This window comes from Pseudopodoces humilis, chromosome 3, assembly GCF_049639895.1.
Source record: "Pseudopodoces humilis isolate 2021_Gansu_Grassland_sample_001 chromosome 3, ASM4963989v1, whole genome shotgun sequence".
Lineage (NCBI taxonomy): Eukaryota > Metazoa > Chordata > Aves > Passeriformes > Paridae > Pseudopodoces > Pseudopodoces humilis.
Genome location: NC_142202.1, coordinates 35737850 through 35755747, shown reverse-complemented (window position 1 = coordinate 35755747; position 17898 = coordinate 35737850). Strand labels below are relative to the sequence as shown.

Below are 17898 nucleotides of genomic sequence, written 5' to 3'. Positions count from 1 at the left end.
GAGATATGACATATTGCCCTGCCTCTGGTATACCTACCAGCTTTTGGTATTAAAATGTAAAAATACAGTGCTGCTAAACAGAAAACTTTGGGAGAAGGTAGCTTCATCAAGGCGAGTAGGTCCTCCCTTGTAAGACCATCTCAGATGGAGAACATTCAAACCTGCAATTTTCCAGAGAAGACTCCTTGCCACCAGAATACCAGTCAGGACAACAGCCTTCTCACACCTCTGCTGCTAAAAATCATCAGCTGGAAAGGAAAATCTGAGGCTGTGAGGAGCAGCAAAGGTTATGGGGAGAAGTGATTTGACTGGGACTCTCTATATTGTTCATACTTCATTCTTGCTAAGTAAAAATCATGAAACCCCTCTTCAGCATACTTACTCCTTGCTGCCTGTCTCAACTTACCGAGCTCTTTGCTCCTTTCTGAGTGGCAGCATTGGCTCAGCAGGTTGTAGATGATGCAGCAGCAGGGGCCAGCCTTGTTTAGGCACCTGAGGGACCTGAGACAAGGGGAGGAAATCCAGAACACAGGAAAAGTGTTTTACAAATGTATTTGTGTTGATTCCCACACTTAAAATGCTGATGTGTGTTCATCATGTACATGCACTCCAGTAATGGATTCTGGACCTTTTTTCTGCCTTTAGCCACTTGCTGGTGTTGTGGGTGCAGCCACAGGGCACTGATGCTTTAGGGCTGGAAGCTTTTTTGCCTGAGTAACTTTAGTGACAAGTGTGCTCCTGCTGTTACTGAACCTGGGGCACAGACTGGTGCCTGCAAAGACACCTTGTGAAACCTGTGAAACCAGCTGCTCTGCTCTACAGCTGTGCCATCCTGTGGTATCACCATGTATCCACGACGGACTTGTTGTTGTGTTGGCCTTGCAGGAGAGAGGTCTTGGGCCATCCAGTAAAGGCTTTTTCTGTGTTGTCTGTTTCTAGTTGCCTTTCAACAGGTATGCATCCTTAGACTTTCGCCCTCTTGCTCCCCTGCTTATCTGGTTTCCCCCCTTTTATATTTTGACTCTGCTCCCATTCTGGCTTATTTTGTACTCCCTCCTCTTCATCCAGTCTAACCTCAGCATATGTGCTCAATGGTGTATGAGCTATTAGAGTTTTCGTCTGGAGCTTGGGGATAGTTGTGGAAATGGTCCTGTGCTCTGCCTTCCTCTTTTCCTGTTCCACATCTTTCTATGTCCGTGTCTGAATCCTGCAGATCAACAGCATTTTTGCAATTTTCTCTAGGTTTCTGTAAATTAGCAGAAATACAGATGACAAACCAGGCTGGCACCTAAGGCCACAGAATGCCTCTGGGCAGGTGTCTGGCACACCTGTGGCTGCAGGTGTCTCTGGGAATGTCATGGGGCTGCACAGCACTGCTGCCTGTCTGTGGAGGAAAACCCAAGCACTTTCAGCAGTGAGGAGTCTCAGTCCATCATGGTTACTAAGGTGGATTTTGTGCTACACTTAGAAGCTTTCAAAACAGTGTACTAGCTTTGGTTAGCCCAGTCTGGCTTTATCCAGCTGCTACAGGATTTTGCACTAGACAATTTCATCTATTTCTGCAGCTACAGCATACACTTTTATCTGGAAGCAAACTACTTACTTATTTGCTTTTAATTATTTATGGTAATGAAATAGCATCCATATCTCAAAATTTTCCACAGAAATAAATACTCTTTATTTCAGATCTGTGTCCATGAAAGAAAGCACAGTTGCCCAGTGTTGCTTATAATGTTTATTTGTTCTTAACTTCAAAACACAGGTGATTTTCTCAAAACAAATAGAGTAATGGGGGAAATGGAGGTGGACTCCCTTAGTAACTTTCCCAAGAAACACATCTGGAAGAGCATATTTTTGCAGAACAACTATATTTCAGCACACCCAGACAGCAAGATTTCAAAAGTCTGTAAGCAGTAGAGGTTAGCAGAGAATGTTGCTGGTTTTTTATTTTTTATTTTTTCCCTTATTTTTCCCCTGTTTAAGTTGCCATTGGCGCTAAATGAACCCACTATTTCCATGGCTAACACAGAGACATTTTAAAAGAAGTCTTTGATTATGTAGTTAATTTACAGGATGAGGAATTACAAAAACATAACTCCTCATTTTAATTCTGTAAAATAAACTTGGTGATATAATTGGATAGTGTAACATCTGTTAGTCTGGCAACTGATTTAGGCCTACAGTATAGCTATTTAAATCATTAGCCTTAGTTGCTACTTGGTTGGGTTTACAAAAAAAAAGTAACTTTTTACCCATAGGCAGGTAACAACACTTCCTTTAGAAGCAAAAGTGAAGTGTTGGATTATATTTTGTAAATAGCTCTGATGCCACACCTCATCAGTACTCTTAAAACCTAAGTCAGTTTTGGTTTCATTACCTGTACATCTCTTGCTCCACCTTCAGAGGAAGGTAGAAAAACAGTTTGGAGACAGATCAGTAAAATCAAAGGCCAACTTTCCTGAATCAGAATGCCACAGCCAGGCCCTGCTCAACAGGAATGTGGGTGGGGGTGGAAATAATTCTGCAAACCAATGAGGAAAATATGAAGACACTGCTCAGACTACAGTGACTAGAATATACCAGGCTAGTATTTTCAATGTATTACAACTCCTGGTCCTTGCATAGACACACACAGAGTCAGACACAGGCCATCAGAAGATGGCCTATGAAGGTGATCCATGAAGATAGGCTGAGAGCCGGGGCTGTTTAGTCTGAAGGAGGTTTGGGAAAACCTTACAGCAGCCTTCCAGTACAAAAGGGGAGCCTACAAGAATGATGGACAGGGACTTTTTACAAGTGATAGGACAAAGGGAAAAGACTTTAAACTGAAAGACAGTAGGTTTAGATTAGATATTAGGAAGAAATTCTTTACTCTGAGGGTGATGAGACACTGCAACAAGTTGCCCAGGGAAGCTGTGGGTGCTCCATCCATGGAAGCATTCAAGGCCAGGTTGGATGGGGCTCTGAGCGACCTGGTCCAGTGGAAGGTGTCCCTGCCCATGGCAAGGGGGTTGAAGCAAGATGATCTATAAGATTCCTTCCAGCACAAAGTATTATCTGATCCTATGATCAGACATACTCCCATGAGGTGCCTGTGGGGCCCTATGGGGGGCACACCTGGGTACCCTGCAGGGGAACGTGGCTTTTCTGCCACCTTGCAGCCTTTGGAGCTGTAGCAGCAATCTCAGCAAGGCCCGTCTTCTCCTACAGCCGTGGCTGTGAAGTAGCACAGAGTTAAAACAATCATCTATTGCTGTGACTGTTAAAGAGCAAAAGACATACTTGGAAATGTAGCTCAGAATTGGTAAAATTTGGATAGGAACATATTAGTTAATTTTGTTAGCTAATACCTGCTCTCCTGAAGTCGGTCTTTCTTTTCCTGCATGAATGTGAAAATCAAGTGTTTCTGGCACTGGGTGTGCTGCCCACATTTTAATGTTCTTTGGAGCATTTTGTACCTACATAAAAGGAAAATATCTCTTTACCATCTGATTTGCTTGAGTTGTATTGTCATCAGTGCTATAGCAAGAAACAGATGGAATGGGAATTAGTAAATTACTCAAGCACTGCTCTGTAGAGGGTCTTCCTGAACACAAAGTGTGTATGTGTGTATTAAGCAGCCACAAAACTTACAATCTATCACATTCAATATTGGGGTTATTGGATGGTGTATCAAGAATACCAAAATACACTTCCCTGTTTGCTGGAGGTGGGGTGTTGGTTGGGCTTCCCACCCCGGAATCAGGGCTTGGTGCGGGGTGCATTTCTGGTGCATACTTCTCTTCTTTCTGAGAAGGCTGTGGCTGCTTTGGTTTGAGGTTTTTGAAACGTTTGAGCTTCACAGGGTCCTTGACTTCCTTGGCACAATGGAACAAGATGAAAATGTCCCTTCGAAATTTGGAGCTCATTCCAAAGTAGATGATGGGATTGTAGAAGCTAGCAGACTTAGCAAACAAACTGGCAAGGATGCTGGTAAGGTTGGGCACAGGGTGACCATAGGCAGACCATATAGAGATGACAGCATATGGTGACCATGCAATAATGAAGGCTGTGCAAATGACAATAGAAACCTAAAAGACAGAAGAAGAAGAATAATCTTAAATCTATTTTGTAAGACTACATCGCAGGAGCAAAACACTGAGAATAATATCTTGGACACTTGGCTGGGAGGGAAAGGTCTGGATTGCCCTGAGGGTATAGGAGAATATGGGCAAGCAAATGGTTTGCTTTGATGCAGACAGGCAGACCTAGGAGCTGCATACTGAATTTTGGCATGGTGGTGTGGTTGAGAAATGCCTCATCTAACGGAATGAAAATAGCTACATTCCCATATGTTTATATGAACACAGTGGGTTTCAGGTAGACTAAACAGTGAGTAAACTGAAATCTCCACTCTAAATTCTGAGTATGCTCAGTGTAACTTATGAAAGAAAAGAGCATATGCCAAACCAAATCTTTTGGGTTTGTGCTATATAGCCCACTCCAGTTATATTTAGATTATTTTTCAAATGTGATGCAACATCAATATTAACCAATTGATGCAGTAGAAATTTTAAACAAACCTCATATTCTTCACTGACTTCAAACTCTGTCACTGGAGTTATAAAGAAAGGAAATGCAATTGATTGGCTTTGTTCTCTTCTGTTCTAGTTGAGATTAATTTTTGGAAAGATAGATTTCATTGAGATGAATCCCACCAGGTATGAAACCCAAACTCACCCTGGTGACGTCCCGCTCTATTCTCCTCTGTCTGTCTGTGGGATCACCCAGTCCTGTCAATGCATGGCTCAGTTTGACAGTGTTGATGATTGATACATATGAGAAGACCATGACTGTGACAGGTAAGAAAAAACAGCAGATAAAAATGGAGACGATGTAGGACTTATAGATTGTGGAGAAGTTGGCTTTTGCCCAGTCTATCTCACATGTGCCATACATGCGATCTGGAAAGCAAGAATTTGTTGGTTAGCATTTTTAGAATATTTATCTGCTTTTGAGCAATTGATTTATTAGTTAAAATGATGTATTTTTCTTCTGCCATTCCACTACGGAATGGAACGATCTTTCTGGTTTAATGAGACATGACATTACTTCCTACATAAACAATTTTTCAAGACCATTTAGAGTGTAACAAATTTTAATGGGTATTATCATTCTGTTGAGTTTGTACTGCCAGTGTAAATCCAAAATGCAGAAACAATTGTTTCAGGATAGGAAACTGTGACGCTTCATTAAAAAAAAGGTTTTATATCCTTGAGTGATATGTACTCTTATTTGTCATAATACTCTACATAGTAACTTCCTAGGATGAGCACTGTAACAGCATAACAAGGAATTCCATAGACAATATGCCAAATGTAAAAAGTTACTTACATAACTAAACAGGAAATAAAAACATTGAGTCTCCTTGAGGTAATGGAACTTCTACTGCAGTGAGAGCCATGAGACTAAATTACAGCTAATGATTAAGATTATGAGAAGATAAAACATATAAATACCTAGAAAGATAAAAGACCTTTCAATAAATGGGAAACACACAGTCCTGCAACACAGAGATGCAGACTTTTAAAAATTAAGTCAGGCAGATTGCAGGGTCTGCCACTAGTGAGACACTAGCGGATCAGGGGCTTAAGGAAAAGACAGTGGAAATAACATGTAGTCTCTGGCTTGAGCACTTTTATGAATAACAGTTGACTTCTTTAGGCCCCCTGATGTGTTTGCAAAGATAACCCCACAGAAAACTTGAGATCTACGACTTTAGAGGTTTTTTTATAGACTGTGAATCGCATATTTTTCTTTTTAAGTGAAAAAAGCTGGGGTTTTTTTCTGACAGCTACGGCAACAAATTACAAATAAATGAAACATGAATCAAAATTAGGTAAGTCAAGTATTAACAGGTCCTGGAGACACAATATAGGTGACAATTACATGATTTAGCAGCAAATCTCTCCCTAACATCAAGCAGTAATTTTGAAGGAAAAAAATTCCCTTAATTCCTCACAGGTGATAGGAAATTTAAACAGGAGGAATTAAATGAGCAAAAGCTTAAAATCTTTTTTGTGATTCTCATCAAAAAGAGCTTGGTATTTTTATCACCAAAAGCTCTAGATGTTGCTGTCTGAATGTGTTCTGTAATAGAAATAGATTTTTTTCTCCTTTGTCTCTTTCGTCAGTAGACCTCAAGATTCAAAAATATAACCATAAAATCTGGCTTAATTCTGTGTTTCTGCTTTTGAAATCTTTTGCCTGAAAAATGAAACCAGCCTCCAGATGACAGGAAAAGAAAATCCATCAGATTTTCTGCAAGTCAGAATTCAGACCTATGTTTCCCCTTCCACAGGGACACAAATAAGTGGCTTTCCCAAAAATCAGTGGGGGCCTGGGGGGCCACTGAAGATACTGTGTAGTGGTGAAAGGCCCGAGGCAGCCAGCTGTAATGTGCTGTGGTCTGCTGGTGCCTGCTGCTGGACTTGCTGCAGCTGGGCTTCCACATCTCTGTGGGTGCCCTCACTGGAGGTGTGCTTAGGGACAGCCCAGGAACCCGAAATTGCTGTGAGCCTCAGCAGGGGAAAGCATTCCTAGAAGCAGTCTTGAAAACCACTGTCAAGGAATTGAATTCTAACAGGGTGCATGGAGGCACTTGAATGTTCTGACAAAGTAGTGTTGCCCAAAAAGTCCCTGGCTCCAGTTGAAGGCCAAAATCAGACATCAGAAGTCCCCCTATAAATGAAGAGCTGGTAGATTAATGTAAAAAGAACACAGATCACTAGAAGATACACAGAAAATTACCAGTCCAAGCCAACCAAGTTTATGACATGGCCAGAGTGCAAAAATATGACATAAAATTCAGACAGTCTAACAGTTTGAATTTGCCTCAAACCAAAGGTCCATTGAGCCTAATATCTTGAGAGTATTTTGGTTTGTGAAGAATAGAACATTTAACCAAACACAGGAATAGCTGCTTTTCTCACATCCCTACTTCAAGGGTCCAGAGGTACCTCACAGCTTATGTACTTAGTAAGTAAGAGAATATATGCACAGAGCTGCTTCACTAAGTTTTCATAGATTTCATGACTTCTCAAAGAGTGCAGAGATCCAGACAGGCAACTACTGGACAATGTCAGTCACAAAATTTCAGTTGTTGGGACTTCTGTATCATTACCATTTGTTCCTAAATACTTTTTTTGTTGAATTCTTACAGGCTTAAATTGAGGCAATTTCTCCATCTTTCCCCCATGAAGAAATTTTCTGGTCTGTCACATGCCTTAGCCACTGAATTTCTGCAGTGTTCACTATACAAAGTTTTTCCTTTTTTCCCTCATGCTCCTTTTTTGATATGGCCTTATCTTCCACCCTAATTCTTTCTCAGACTGACAGACTTTCCAACACCTTTGAGTTCCTTTGATATGTAAGTTTTCATATTTTCAACAAATCATTTTGCCACATCTTTCTGGCTTGTCTTATTATATTTTCAGGTTTAACTTGCTGGAACTTGTGTTCTTTGCTAGTTTCCTAAACTTGTCAGTTTTTGAAGGATGTCTTTAGATAGTTTTCCTCATCCCACTGCTTAACCATGCCAAGTATTTCTGGCCTCTCTTTTTCCATAGGCAATATGCACTTAGTCCAAGTTTTTCCTGTGATATCTTAAACCCAATCTCTTTATAGCTGATACCAAGGCAGGCAACACTCTGCGCCTACGTCACGCACGATGAATGATTTTCTCAGTTCCACTCATAATTGGTCTGGTTTATCACAAACAGCAAGAAAGAAAGGTAAGTATCTTTGTTAAGTGGAGAGCTGCCAAGTAACTACAATGAAAGATACTTGTTACCTGTATAACTGCCCCAGCCAAGCAGTGGAGCTGCGGACCAGAAGAAAGCTGCCACCCAAATGAGAACCAGAGCCACCGACATGCTGCTGTTGCTGATGCAGTGACCTGCAATGGCATGCTTGGGTCAGAAAACAGTACTTGGAAAGGCAAACATATCTCTGAAATCCAAATGCACTTCAATACCACCAGCTAATAAGTAAAACACAGCTATTAAAAAAAACCAAAGATACAAAAATGCATATTCATAAGAGAAGTTTCATTTTGAAAGCATGTTGGACCTGTGTTACCATTGAAGAGTGGAAATTAATTTTCTTTAAGCAGGAGACAATGAGTTTGTTGAGCACTGGGGAATTAGAGAATTCTATGTTAGACTTATGCTTTGCAATTCTGTAAAATGCAGGGAAGACTTGTATTTTACATAGAAATGAACAAGATAAATCTAAATGCAGGGGATTTTCTTATTCACTTCAAGGTTTTTCCCTGCTAGAAAGGAGAAAATTGCTCAGACTGTATTAACCATTCAATACAAAAGATTCAATCTGTCCTGCTGTTGCCATGCACTGTGGTTATTTCTTTATTTATGTGGGAAATATTTGGCATCCACCAATTTCTCTTCCTCAAAATTTCTGTGACATACTGGGCTCTTGCTCAGATTTACTTCAGATTCAAGCATAAATTATGCACACCATCAGATGGATATGTGGTAGAGCCTCACAAAAGAGAAGTGTGGGTTTTGAGTATGACTTCTTAACATACAGTGAATAGAAGATGTAGGATTACATCACAGACAAACTCTATCAGCTCCAGCAGCAGTTTGTGCTGAAAGTTAACTTCAACATGTCTATCATTACACCAAACTACAGAAGAACTTTCTGTGGAAGAAATTACCTCCCTGCAGAAGTTCTTTTCACAGCAAATACTCCTCGTTGCTATAGTAAAGAGAAAAACTTGTCTGATATATTCCATGTACTTACACATACTTTCCCTGCAGACATTGATAGGTTCCTGCCTGAAAGATGGTGCAAGCCACTTGCAACAAAGGCATGAAAACTGATCTGATCCTTGAAATTTTTCTGATCTGATCTGATCCTTGAAAATTCTCAAATATCATCTCACAGAAGATGGATTTTTTTTCAGCCAGATCCAGACAGCAATGTATATAGCTTAGGAGCAATATTTTGAGGACTACAGAGAGTCAGCAGTACCTGTGGAATCCTTGGCACAAGGATGAATTTACCCATGGTGACCCAAGTGCACTTGTAATAATTTGGCTTTTACTGGAGTTAACCCTAAAGGATTCAATGAAAAAGTTTGTAATGTAAATTACTGTATTATGTCCTGGTTTTCAATGAGTTTAATTTATATTTAATATAGCCTGCCTGACAATAGTGACTGAGAGAAATTGCACCAGGTTCAGTGAAGGCAAGAGCTAGACCTGCCTTTATTCCTTACCTCTCTCAGGATGGCAGCCCTTGATATAGCGTGTCACACTGATCACTGTAAGGGTATTAATGCTAGCCAGGCCAAAGAGAAGTGTCAGGAAGCCATCAACCTGAAAAACAAAGCAGTACAGGATGTTCTGTAACTGCAGAGAGTTGAGGGGGAAAAGAACCACAGGAATTTCTCCTGTCATTTTCATGTTAATGAACTCGAAAGTTTTTCCAGAAACACAACTAGCCAGGAAATACAAAATGTCAGGTGCAGTTATCTTCTATAGGATCAGTGAGCAAGTAAATGTTCAAAAATTATATAAGTCCTCTGTCGTGTACATACAATAAGCAAGCAAGCACACCCTTGCATCTCTGCTTCCCTTAAATGACTTGCTAAATGAAGGAGAAAAACTTTGAACTGGAAAGAAGAAAAGCCCTGAACAGGCAAAACTGCCCCAGATGCAGCTGCCCTGCTTATACAGGACAAACATGCAAACTGATCCTAAAATATGAGGCCAAAGAAGGAAGAATGTAGGAGGTGAAGGGCTGGGCTGAATGAGAAAAGATTTTTTTTCCTTTTTTTTAAAAAAAAATAAACACAACCCAAGACCCCCAAACTTAAATGGATCCAGTAGATTGCAACTCAGTGTCTGGTGTTACTGGCTGCCTGCTATTTCTGAAGCCCAGATCCTCATCCCCTTGCTGTGATGCAGGCAGAGCCGTGCAGCTCCGTGGCTCCTGCTGGCATCAGTGCCTCAGCCACATCCCAGGACAGGCACAGCTCTGTGAGCTTCATGTCCGGGTATAACCGAGAAGTTCTGTCAGCTCTAGTGGACCTGGATGCAGCCATCTGCTAGGGAACACTGCATGGCTGAGAAATGATCCAGGCAAAATTCTGACAGCCAGTCCCTGATTTTTTGGAATCTTGCCATGATATATTAACTGTCCAGAGCAGAGGAGCTCTTGGAGGTGCCAGTTTTACACCTAGTGGAGCAAGAATATTAAGCAAGAGTCTCTGGACTGTAACTAGGCATTGAAATACTGAAATTATTGGCAGAAAAGCACATCATTATTCTACAGGAACAAACTCTGCCTTTGTATGAATGGCACAACTCCTGTGGAATTCAGTTTATCCCAGCACTGAATCTGGGGCTTTAATCCAGGCTTAAAGCTAAAACCCTGGCAGATTGTATAAATTAAATTGGGTAAAGGGTTAGAAAAAGGACTGCTTCATCACTTCTTTCACTGGTGCTTTTTCTTACTACCATTGCCCTCATATTGATTCTACATACTTCTTACTGCCAACTTTTACAGACCCACCACATTTTAAACACATGCAAGGCTTACTACAACAATCTACACTCACCTGTGCTCCAGTTACAGTCAGCTTGCTGTATGAACGCAATCATGTTTAAAACAGACTTTCTTGGATGTCTCAGCTACTTGCTAGGAGCTGCACTTGGCTGAATTTGGCCTTCCGTGTGCTGTGGATGTTGGTGAAATGTCTGGATATGTAAATGTGCTCTGCGTTTCATTAGCCTTACTGGTGCAAACAGCTGCCACTTCTTCATTTGCTCTAACTGCTTCATAGATGCAGAAAACATAATGGTCATAATCTTAAGGAATTGCATTAATTCTTAGACTAGAAAGGAAGCAGTATTTCAACAAGGGTGCAAATAAACACTTTGAAAGTTAGTCCAAAGAGCTATGAGATTGAATACAAAAGGAGCAAAACACGCTTCTCACCATGTATCATAGAGCTATGTTAAAAGTAGGGCAGTTTTTCTGAAATAGTTCTGTTTGTTTTATCACTGGCAGACGTAACCGTTTTTCTCCTACCCTCCTTCCCTGATGTCAGACCAAAGAGAGACAATTATGACTGGTTCAAACAGCCTTTGAGCATACCTACAAGGGAAGAAGGTGGGTCTAAAAATACACTCTTGGCCTTTAAGATGAAGCTGTCACCGTAAGAAAGAAAAGCCTAAATGTTTTCTTTGGAGTGGTGCCTTGCTAAAAGAAATTGCAGTTTTATCTAAATCAATATAGTTCATAGCATTGAGCCATTGTCAGCACCACATCTTATTTTCATACCATTTCAAACCAGCATTTCATCAGATCTTCTGCAGGTGTGGGAGCTACCACCAGAGATGTTACCAGAGCCAAATGGTTTGTAAATGACTGAGTGGCAGTAGCCTCCCAGGGCAGCTGTCACTGCCGCCATGCTGGCCACAGGCTTGGTGACAGCAGGAAATGTCATGAAGGAATGTCATGTAGAGGAAGCTCTGGGGATGACAAGGGCTCAGAAGAAATGAATAAAGGAGGAAAACGGTGGCTCACAAGCTGAAGAACAGCCCATACAGGAGCCACAGCATCTGGAACATTTAACCATGAGAGACCATCCAACGAGCTGCTTTGGGCACATGATGCTCAGACCACTCTTGTCCCAAACTTTCATTGGCAACAAGTGGCTTTTGAGCCCTGCTATGCATAAACCACTTCCCAGGAAGTTTGTCAATGCTGTAACACTTTCATGTCATTGTCACTTAGACATATGTCTTCAGAAGAAAACAAGGATCTTCCTCTAGATATAGCCAACTTACTTCAAGCTTACACCTACTGGATTTGGAAGAAAGATCTCTGCTGCTTTTTCTGCTCTTGAACAGACACACTGACTGTAGGTAGCAAGGCAACTGCTAGGCACCCAAGTAGGTAACAACAGAAAAACTGCTTTAATATAGCCCCAATTTCTACAGACAGAAATTAATATCTGCAGGTCACAAAAATATGTGATAATTTCAGTTTTCTGCATCTTTAAAGATATATAGAATGACAGCCAAGTATACTATATACTAGTATAATAAATAACATTTAATTACTTTGGAAGATTGATGCTCTTCCCCTTACACAGTTCTGGTTTTCCTCTTATTCTATCCCCCAGCTAGCTCCTTTCTTCCACAGATATATTTCCTCCATTTTTGTGTAATGCAATTTTGTCCTTCCAATTATTAATTATGATCAAATAGCAGCAGTGTTAACAGGCAATAATGAATTCTGACATAAACAAAAAGTTGATTGCATGGTAAATTTAATGCACCAGCTTACCCTTTTGCCCATTAAGAAGCAGGAGTAGATTAGCAACTTTAGAAGCTTTTCTCTCAGTGCTCTACCAGCATTACTCCCTTGGCTATATAGATATGCATGGAATGTGCTCTTTATGCTGCCTGGAAGCTAAGACACAATTGAAGAAAAAATTGTGAGTTTTTTCTGCTTTGTACTTGTGCCTGACTTTAAATCTCATTAATGCTCTTGGAGCACTATTTACAACCCACAATACATAGAGCTCTTACTGCATGCAAATTCATTTGCTTCAACACAGGGAGAGTTAGGAATCCCCAGTGCACTATGAAATTTTTAGCTGTGAGCTTGGGTGTGCCTCACTTTTATTACCATTAATACTTATGAATCCCTACTGATTCATAAGGGTTGTCTTCATTTAAAGCAGAGTAAAATATAACGTATAATTCTTATTATTGGATTAATCAAGGTTTAATTGCACAAAAGCAGATTGCCAAAATAGCTATTATATTTCACTTTGGGCCAAAGCATTGATCTCATCAACCACAAAGACTGCCTCACTCCCTCCTCTGGCCAACTGGTAGATCTGTTGTAATTTCCCAAAGTCTGTTTGTTTCCCTTCAGAACCACAGTGTCCTGTATTTTTCTTCTATTGAAAATGAGATAATGAATATGTAAAGAAAAACATAAACTTCAAACAGGGATTATTTACCCTCAGTATATACTTAAAGTTGCCACAATAAGCTTTCTCAGAATTACTATTTTTTTTTTTTACTACAGATCAGATTATTCTGAGATCATAATGTAAAATAGATAATGGCAATAAACCTCACTCAACATCAAGAAAAAAAACAAAACAAATCAATCTTCAAGAAACACATTTGTAAAAGCAATTGTAGATACCTTTAAATAGATATTTTAAAATTAAAAAACTTTATTTTAAATTTAAAAATTTATTAAAGTTTAAAGTATATGCAAAAATATTCCACTTGAGCTTGATGACAACATAATTCTCCTATCTCTCAAATATGCTATGATGTGGTTCTAGAAGAACTACTGAGTTCAATAATCAAAATTAGTCTTCACAGAAGACTACTTAAAATTCACAATCCACAGTGTTCCTGAAGCACTCAGATAGTTTCCTTGAGATTTTTCCTACAATACAGGAGGTGAAAGAGACTTATGATTTACTACAGTTCCCACAACATCTTTTGCTCATGAGAAACTGCTCTGGTATGCTTGCATTCTGCCTTTTAAAATGACTCAGTAGACTTCAAGGGTAGCTATGCTTAGAGGTGCTGGCATTACCCAAGCCATTAGAAGCCTCTGACACAAATGCCACTCCATATATCATAAATGAGAAATAATAAACATAATAATAATAAACAATGAGAATCGATACACTACAGGATTAGAGAGTTTAAACCATTAAGTCAGAGCATCAGACATTCAGTATTTTGCACCCACAAAGTGATTAAATCTTTCTGTGGATGGGATATATTCTAAAGATAGAAAAACATGAATGCAGTATTTAGACTATATTGTGTCCAGATATGTAATTATACTATATAGTTAATGTCTGTTCAGTGCCACCATTAATATATGCAGGTCAAGTTTTAGCTTTAGTAAACCTGGGGAAACCAGTTTTACCTACCAGGTTAATCATCTGAAGTCCAAGGTATACTTACTTTGGGCTGACCTTTACCTACTGTAGCTGTAGTCTCTCAGGCCACAGTTTCTACTCCTAGTTGTGCCTGCCCCTATCAAGGAGCACATCTATGAATGCAACAACCCCACCATTGGTGTGGATGCCCTTGAGGGCACGGCATTTAATGAACAGATAGAAATTGCTTGCAGAATTTCTTTTTCCAGCCTCATCAGATAATAATCTTACTTCAAATACTCCATCTCCAAACACTTGGGAACACCTGCTTTCTAGCTCTGGGTAGATGCTGTGGAATCATGGCAGGTTTTATGCCTCTCATGTCCCCACTCTCATGAAGAGTAAATGGGGAACATGTAGGTTGTACCACCAGATGATCCAGACACAATGGAAAGTTTCCCATCTTCAGGTGAAATGCTGAATTGCCATTGTCTTTCTGTGAATTAGTGTAGAGGAAAATTAAGAAGCACTAGGCAGGAAAATCTAGCATTGCCCTTTGGGAACATCTCTGCTACACTGTAAAATTCCTTTCAGTGGGCCTGAGCCAAAACTCCACTTTAATGATGTTAATTCAGAGTCTACTTGTTTATTGTTAGCATCACCATTAATACAAACAAACACACAGATAAAAGAAGAGTCACCTGTCTCATCTTTACATTACCATAGAAAGCAAGGCTTGTCGTTGTGGCCTGTAGGTAGCTGAGATCCATGAACATCAGATTAAAATCATGCTTTTGTTTTCCAAGTATTTTGTCTTCCATTTCAGAATATCATGTTAAATATTTCTTGAGGTTTACACGCCTCAAGGGAATCAGAGGTCTCACTGCTCATGGACTTTGCCAGGACAGCACAGAGACTACAAGTGACCCTCCACATTCTCTGAAAGTACAATCCCCTGTGTTGCTTCCAAACAAGAAGGAATCTGCTTACGTAGCCACCCTCAGGTTTATACAAGGACATCTCTGACTGCTGGCTGAATGCCTACAATTGAACTTGCTCTTCTGCTCATGAGAGTGCTAGGCTAAAGGCAGGGCAGGTTAGTGATGGTACCAGCTTGGCCTTATGTGGCCAAGACAGGAACATGTTATTTTCCTGGAAACCTGAAAAAGCTGCATGGCTACTAGCAGATCTCCTCTTAGGTTAATACTCTTGTCCCCTAAGGTCCTGTCCCAAAATAAAAGGCAAGTCACAAGCATTTCTAAGGAGTCCTAGTAGGCCAGGGAGAGCATGGAAGGAAGTATAAAAGGTATGGTCCATTCTTGTCCTTAAAGAGTGACTGAAAACCTGCCAGATGAAATGTCATCCCTTTCTGCAGGGACAGCGGTGTGGAAGTTCTGGATGTCATCCATATTCAGCCCACTGCAAGCAGGAGTCATTTGTCATTGATTCACTCAGCACAAGATCTAGGTCAGGACCTGATTTGCTTCCTAAGTATTATCAGTGTACTCACTTGATGGAATATATTTTTGTGATAGAGAAGATGAGTAAATGTGAGATAGAACTATATAGGGTATTAACAAATTTTATCTGAGTGATATTTTAATTTCAGATGAAATTTTGCTTAAATGCCATTGAGAGGGTGTGGCACACAGAGAGGAGTCAGAAGAATATGATTTGTCTGGCCTTATGGTGAGAAGAGCTTGAATGATGAAGGAATGATGGGCAGAATTTTTTGAAAGAAAACATTTAATATCTTAGACATCAGCACAGAAGGATGTGGAAGACTACTATTTCCCACACAAAGAAATAAGAAAAGGGTATTTCAAAGCCCCCTGGGAGGAAAAGCAAGTGCAGAAACCAAAGCTTAGGCTTTGTAAATTCCTGGTTTCATAGGACCACTCTCAGGCAACAAATGCCCAATCCAGGCAGCAGTGTGTGGTTTGACACAGTGCTTGGGTGTCACAGCAGGGGCTACATCAGACTTGTTAAACAAGGAAACAGATAGTTTGGGCATTCATAATTTTCCACTGCCAAATATATAACTTACCTAATTAATTGTAATTGACTGCAGAAATAATAATTTAGAGGAAAATGAAGGAGAATTCATGACTAATGAAAACTGGCGGAACTTCCCTGAAGTCACATTAGTTACACTGAAATGATCTTCTGTGTTGCTAATGATTCTGTTAGTGCAGTCTTTCCTCCCTTCCCTGCAGAGGAAGTATTTTTCTCATTAAAATTCAGCTCACAGATGTCTACATGAGTTGCCTTTATCTCTTTGACTGCAATGTGTACACCCTTTAGATTGTATGAAGGCACATCAGAAATAAAGGAATAGGGAAGACTAGTACCCTGCAGCTTTATATTTCACTAATCAAATCTCAGGTAGGCAAGGAAACAAGAATGAGGATACGTTCCAGTGTTCATAATTGAGATATAAATTTGTTTCAGAAAAAGTGAAGGAAAGAAATCAGTGGACAATGGAGCAATGTGAATGGGTTGTTAAGCTGGAACAATTCTGACAAACAATGTGTACAAACATTTGGCAGTAGTGGCTGTCTGTCGTCCTCCTCAGTAATCTCCTCAGCAGCAGTACTGGGAAGGCAGTCAAAAGAAAACTTGTGAGGCTTAATTTTGGCCCTTCCCATCTGACATTGCTTTTGTTACTGGACTTCACATGGACTGTGGAGCTACCATTGGTCTCTCATCTCCCCAGAATGTGAAGAAGTATCACTCCATATAAAGTAATGTGTAAAGACCTTCTTGGTATTTATAAAATGCATAAAATCACTAACCATGTCAAGAGAGTCAATAGTCTAGCTAAATAAACAATTGGTTGGTTTCATGAGTTATGTTAAATGGAAAGAAATCAATGTGCTGCAGCTTTACTCTGTTTGGAGAGTACATAAATACATAAATACATAAAAGAGCATAAATGTCTTTAGGGTTTTTGATTTATCAGACAATTTACAGAAGATTTTGTTGAAAGAGGAAAGTATTAATCCTCTGTTTCCTCCTCAGACAAGATTTAGCGATATTTTACAATCTGTGTATAGGAAAAATGCATGTAGAGATAAATGCATGTTCTGAGAAAGCAAATGCTATTAATAAAATAAAAAAAGAATTTATTCAAGATTAAAAGCCTTGCCCTCAAAACTTCTGAAAAGAGCCCATGTGTTTTCATCATACTTTTCTTAACATTTCCTGCTGTTGCAATTTTCTTTTTGGTGTTTCAGATATTAAGTTCTAATTTTTACAAAAGGTGGACATTATTTCTTCTCAGGAATGTCATTATAGAGCCCTAGATATTTAATAACACCCAAAATACTGAGTTTTTTTAGGTGCTAGAAAGAGGGAGTGGCTGGAAGTTGAATCTCCAAAAAGGGGCAAGGGCCAATGCTCTCAGCTTTGTAGGCTTTGGTCACTTGCCTGGTGAGAGGAGGGTTGTGGCTCTGAGCTCTGTTCCTAGATTAGAGGTGGCAAAGCTGGTGAGCAGATGGGGCTCCTAAGGAAGCCAACAGAACAAGGTGATGGACATGTCTCACACTCTATTTGTTTTTTCATATTTTTCATATTCACTTCTCAACACAAAAGATTGTGATTCCTCGGTATTCACAGCCATTTTCTTCTCTTAACTGTACAAGACCTTTCAAAAATTAAACAGTGTCACTGTAAAGAGCAGAGGGATTGATGACCCATTCTCCCTTTACCCCCATAGACTGTGTGGGAGAGCTGGATTCACTTTTCTCCACTTAAAAATGCTCAGACCCATATTCCTTGCCTTGGAACACAGACCCAAGACTATTCATCGTAAGGGGGTGTCCAGCTATTCCTAAAGCAAACAAATACTGGGGCTAGAGACTAAAAGAGATGCCTACATTAGTGTCAGGCATCCACTGGAGGGAAGGGAGCCCTCCTTGTCCAACAGCAGCCTTGTTAAAACAGAAATTTTGCCTGTC

At 40.0% G+C, this 17898-nt stretch overlaps 1 protein-coding gene across 1 annotated transcript in view; it reads right to left on the bottom strand.

The window, feature by feature from the left end:
- Window positions 1-1722: 1722 nt before the first annotated feature.
- Window positions 1723-17898, bottom strand: part of LOC102104474 (visual pigment-like receptor peropsin) — a 30052-nt gene continuing 13876 nt past the window's right edge. Inside the window, exons 3-6 of the mRNA XM_014255949.2 lie at window positions 9284-9383; window positions 7832-7936; window positions 4720-4943; window positions 1723-4070 (exon numbers count right to left, since the gene is read on the bottom strand). Coding sequence (XP_014111424.1) covers window positions 3630-4070; window positions 4720-4943; window positions 7832-7936; window positions 9284-9383 — 870 coding nt within the window. The 3' untranslated portion in view covers window positions 1723-3629. The remainder of the gene's footprint in view (window positions 4071-4719; window positions 4944-7831; window positions 7937-9283; window positions 9384-17898) is intronic.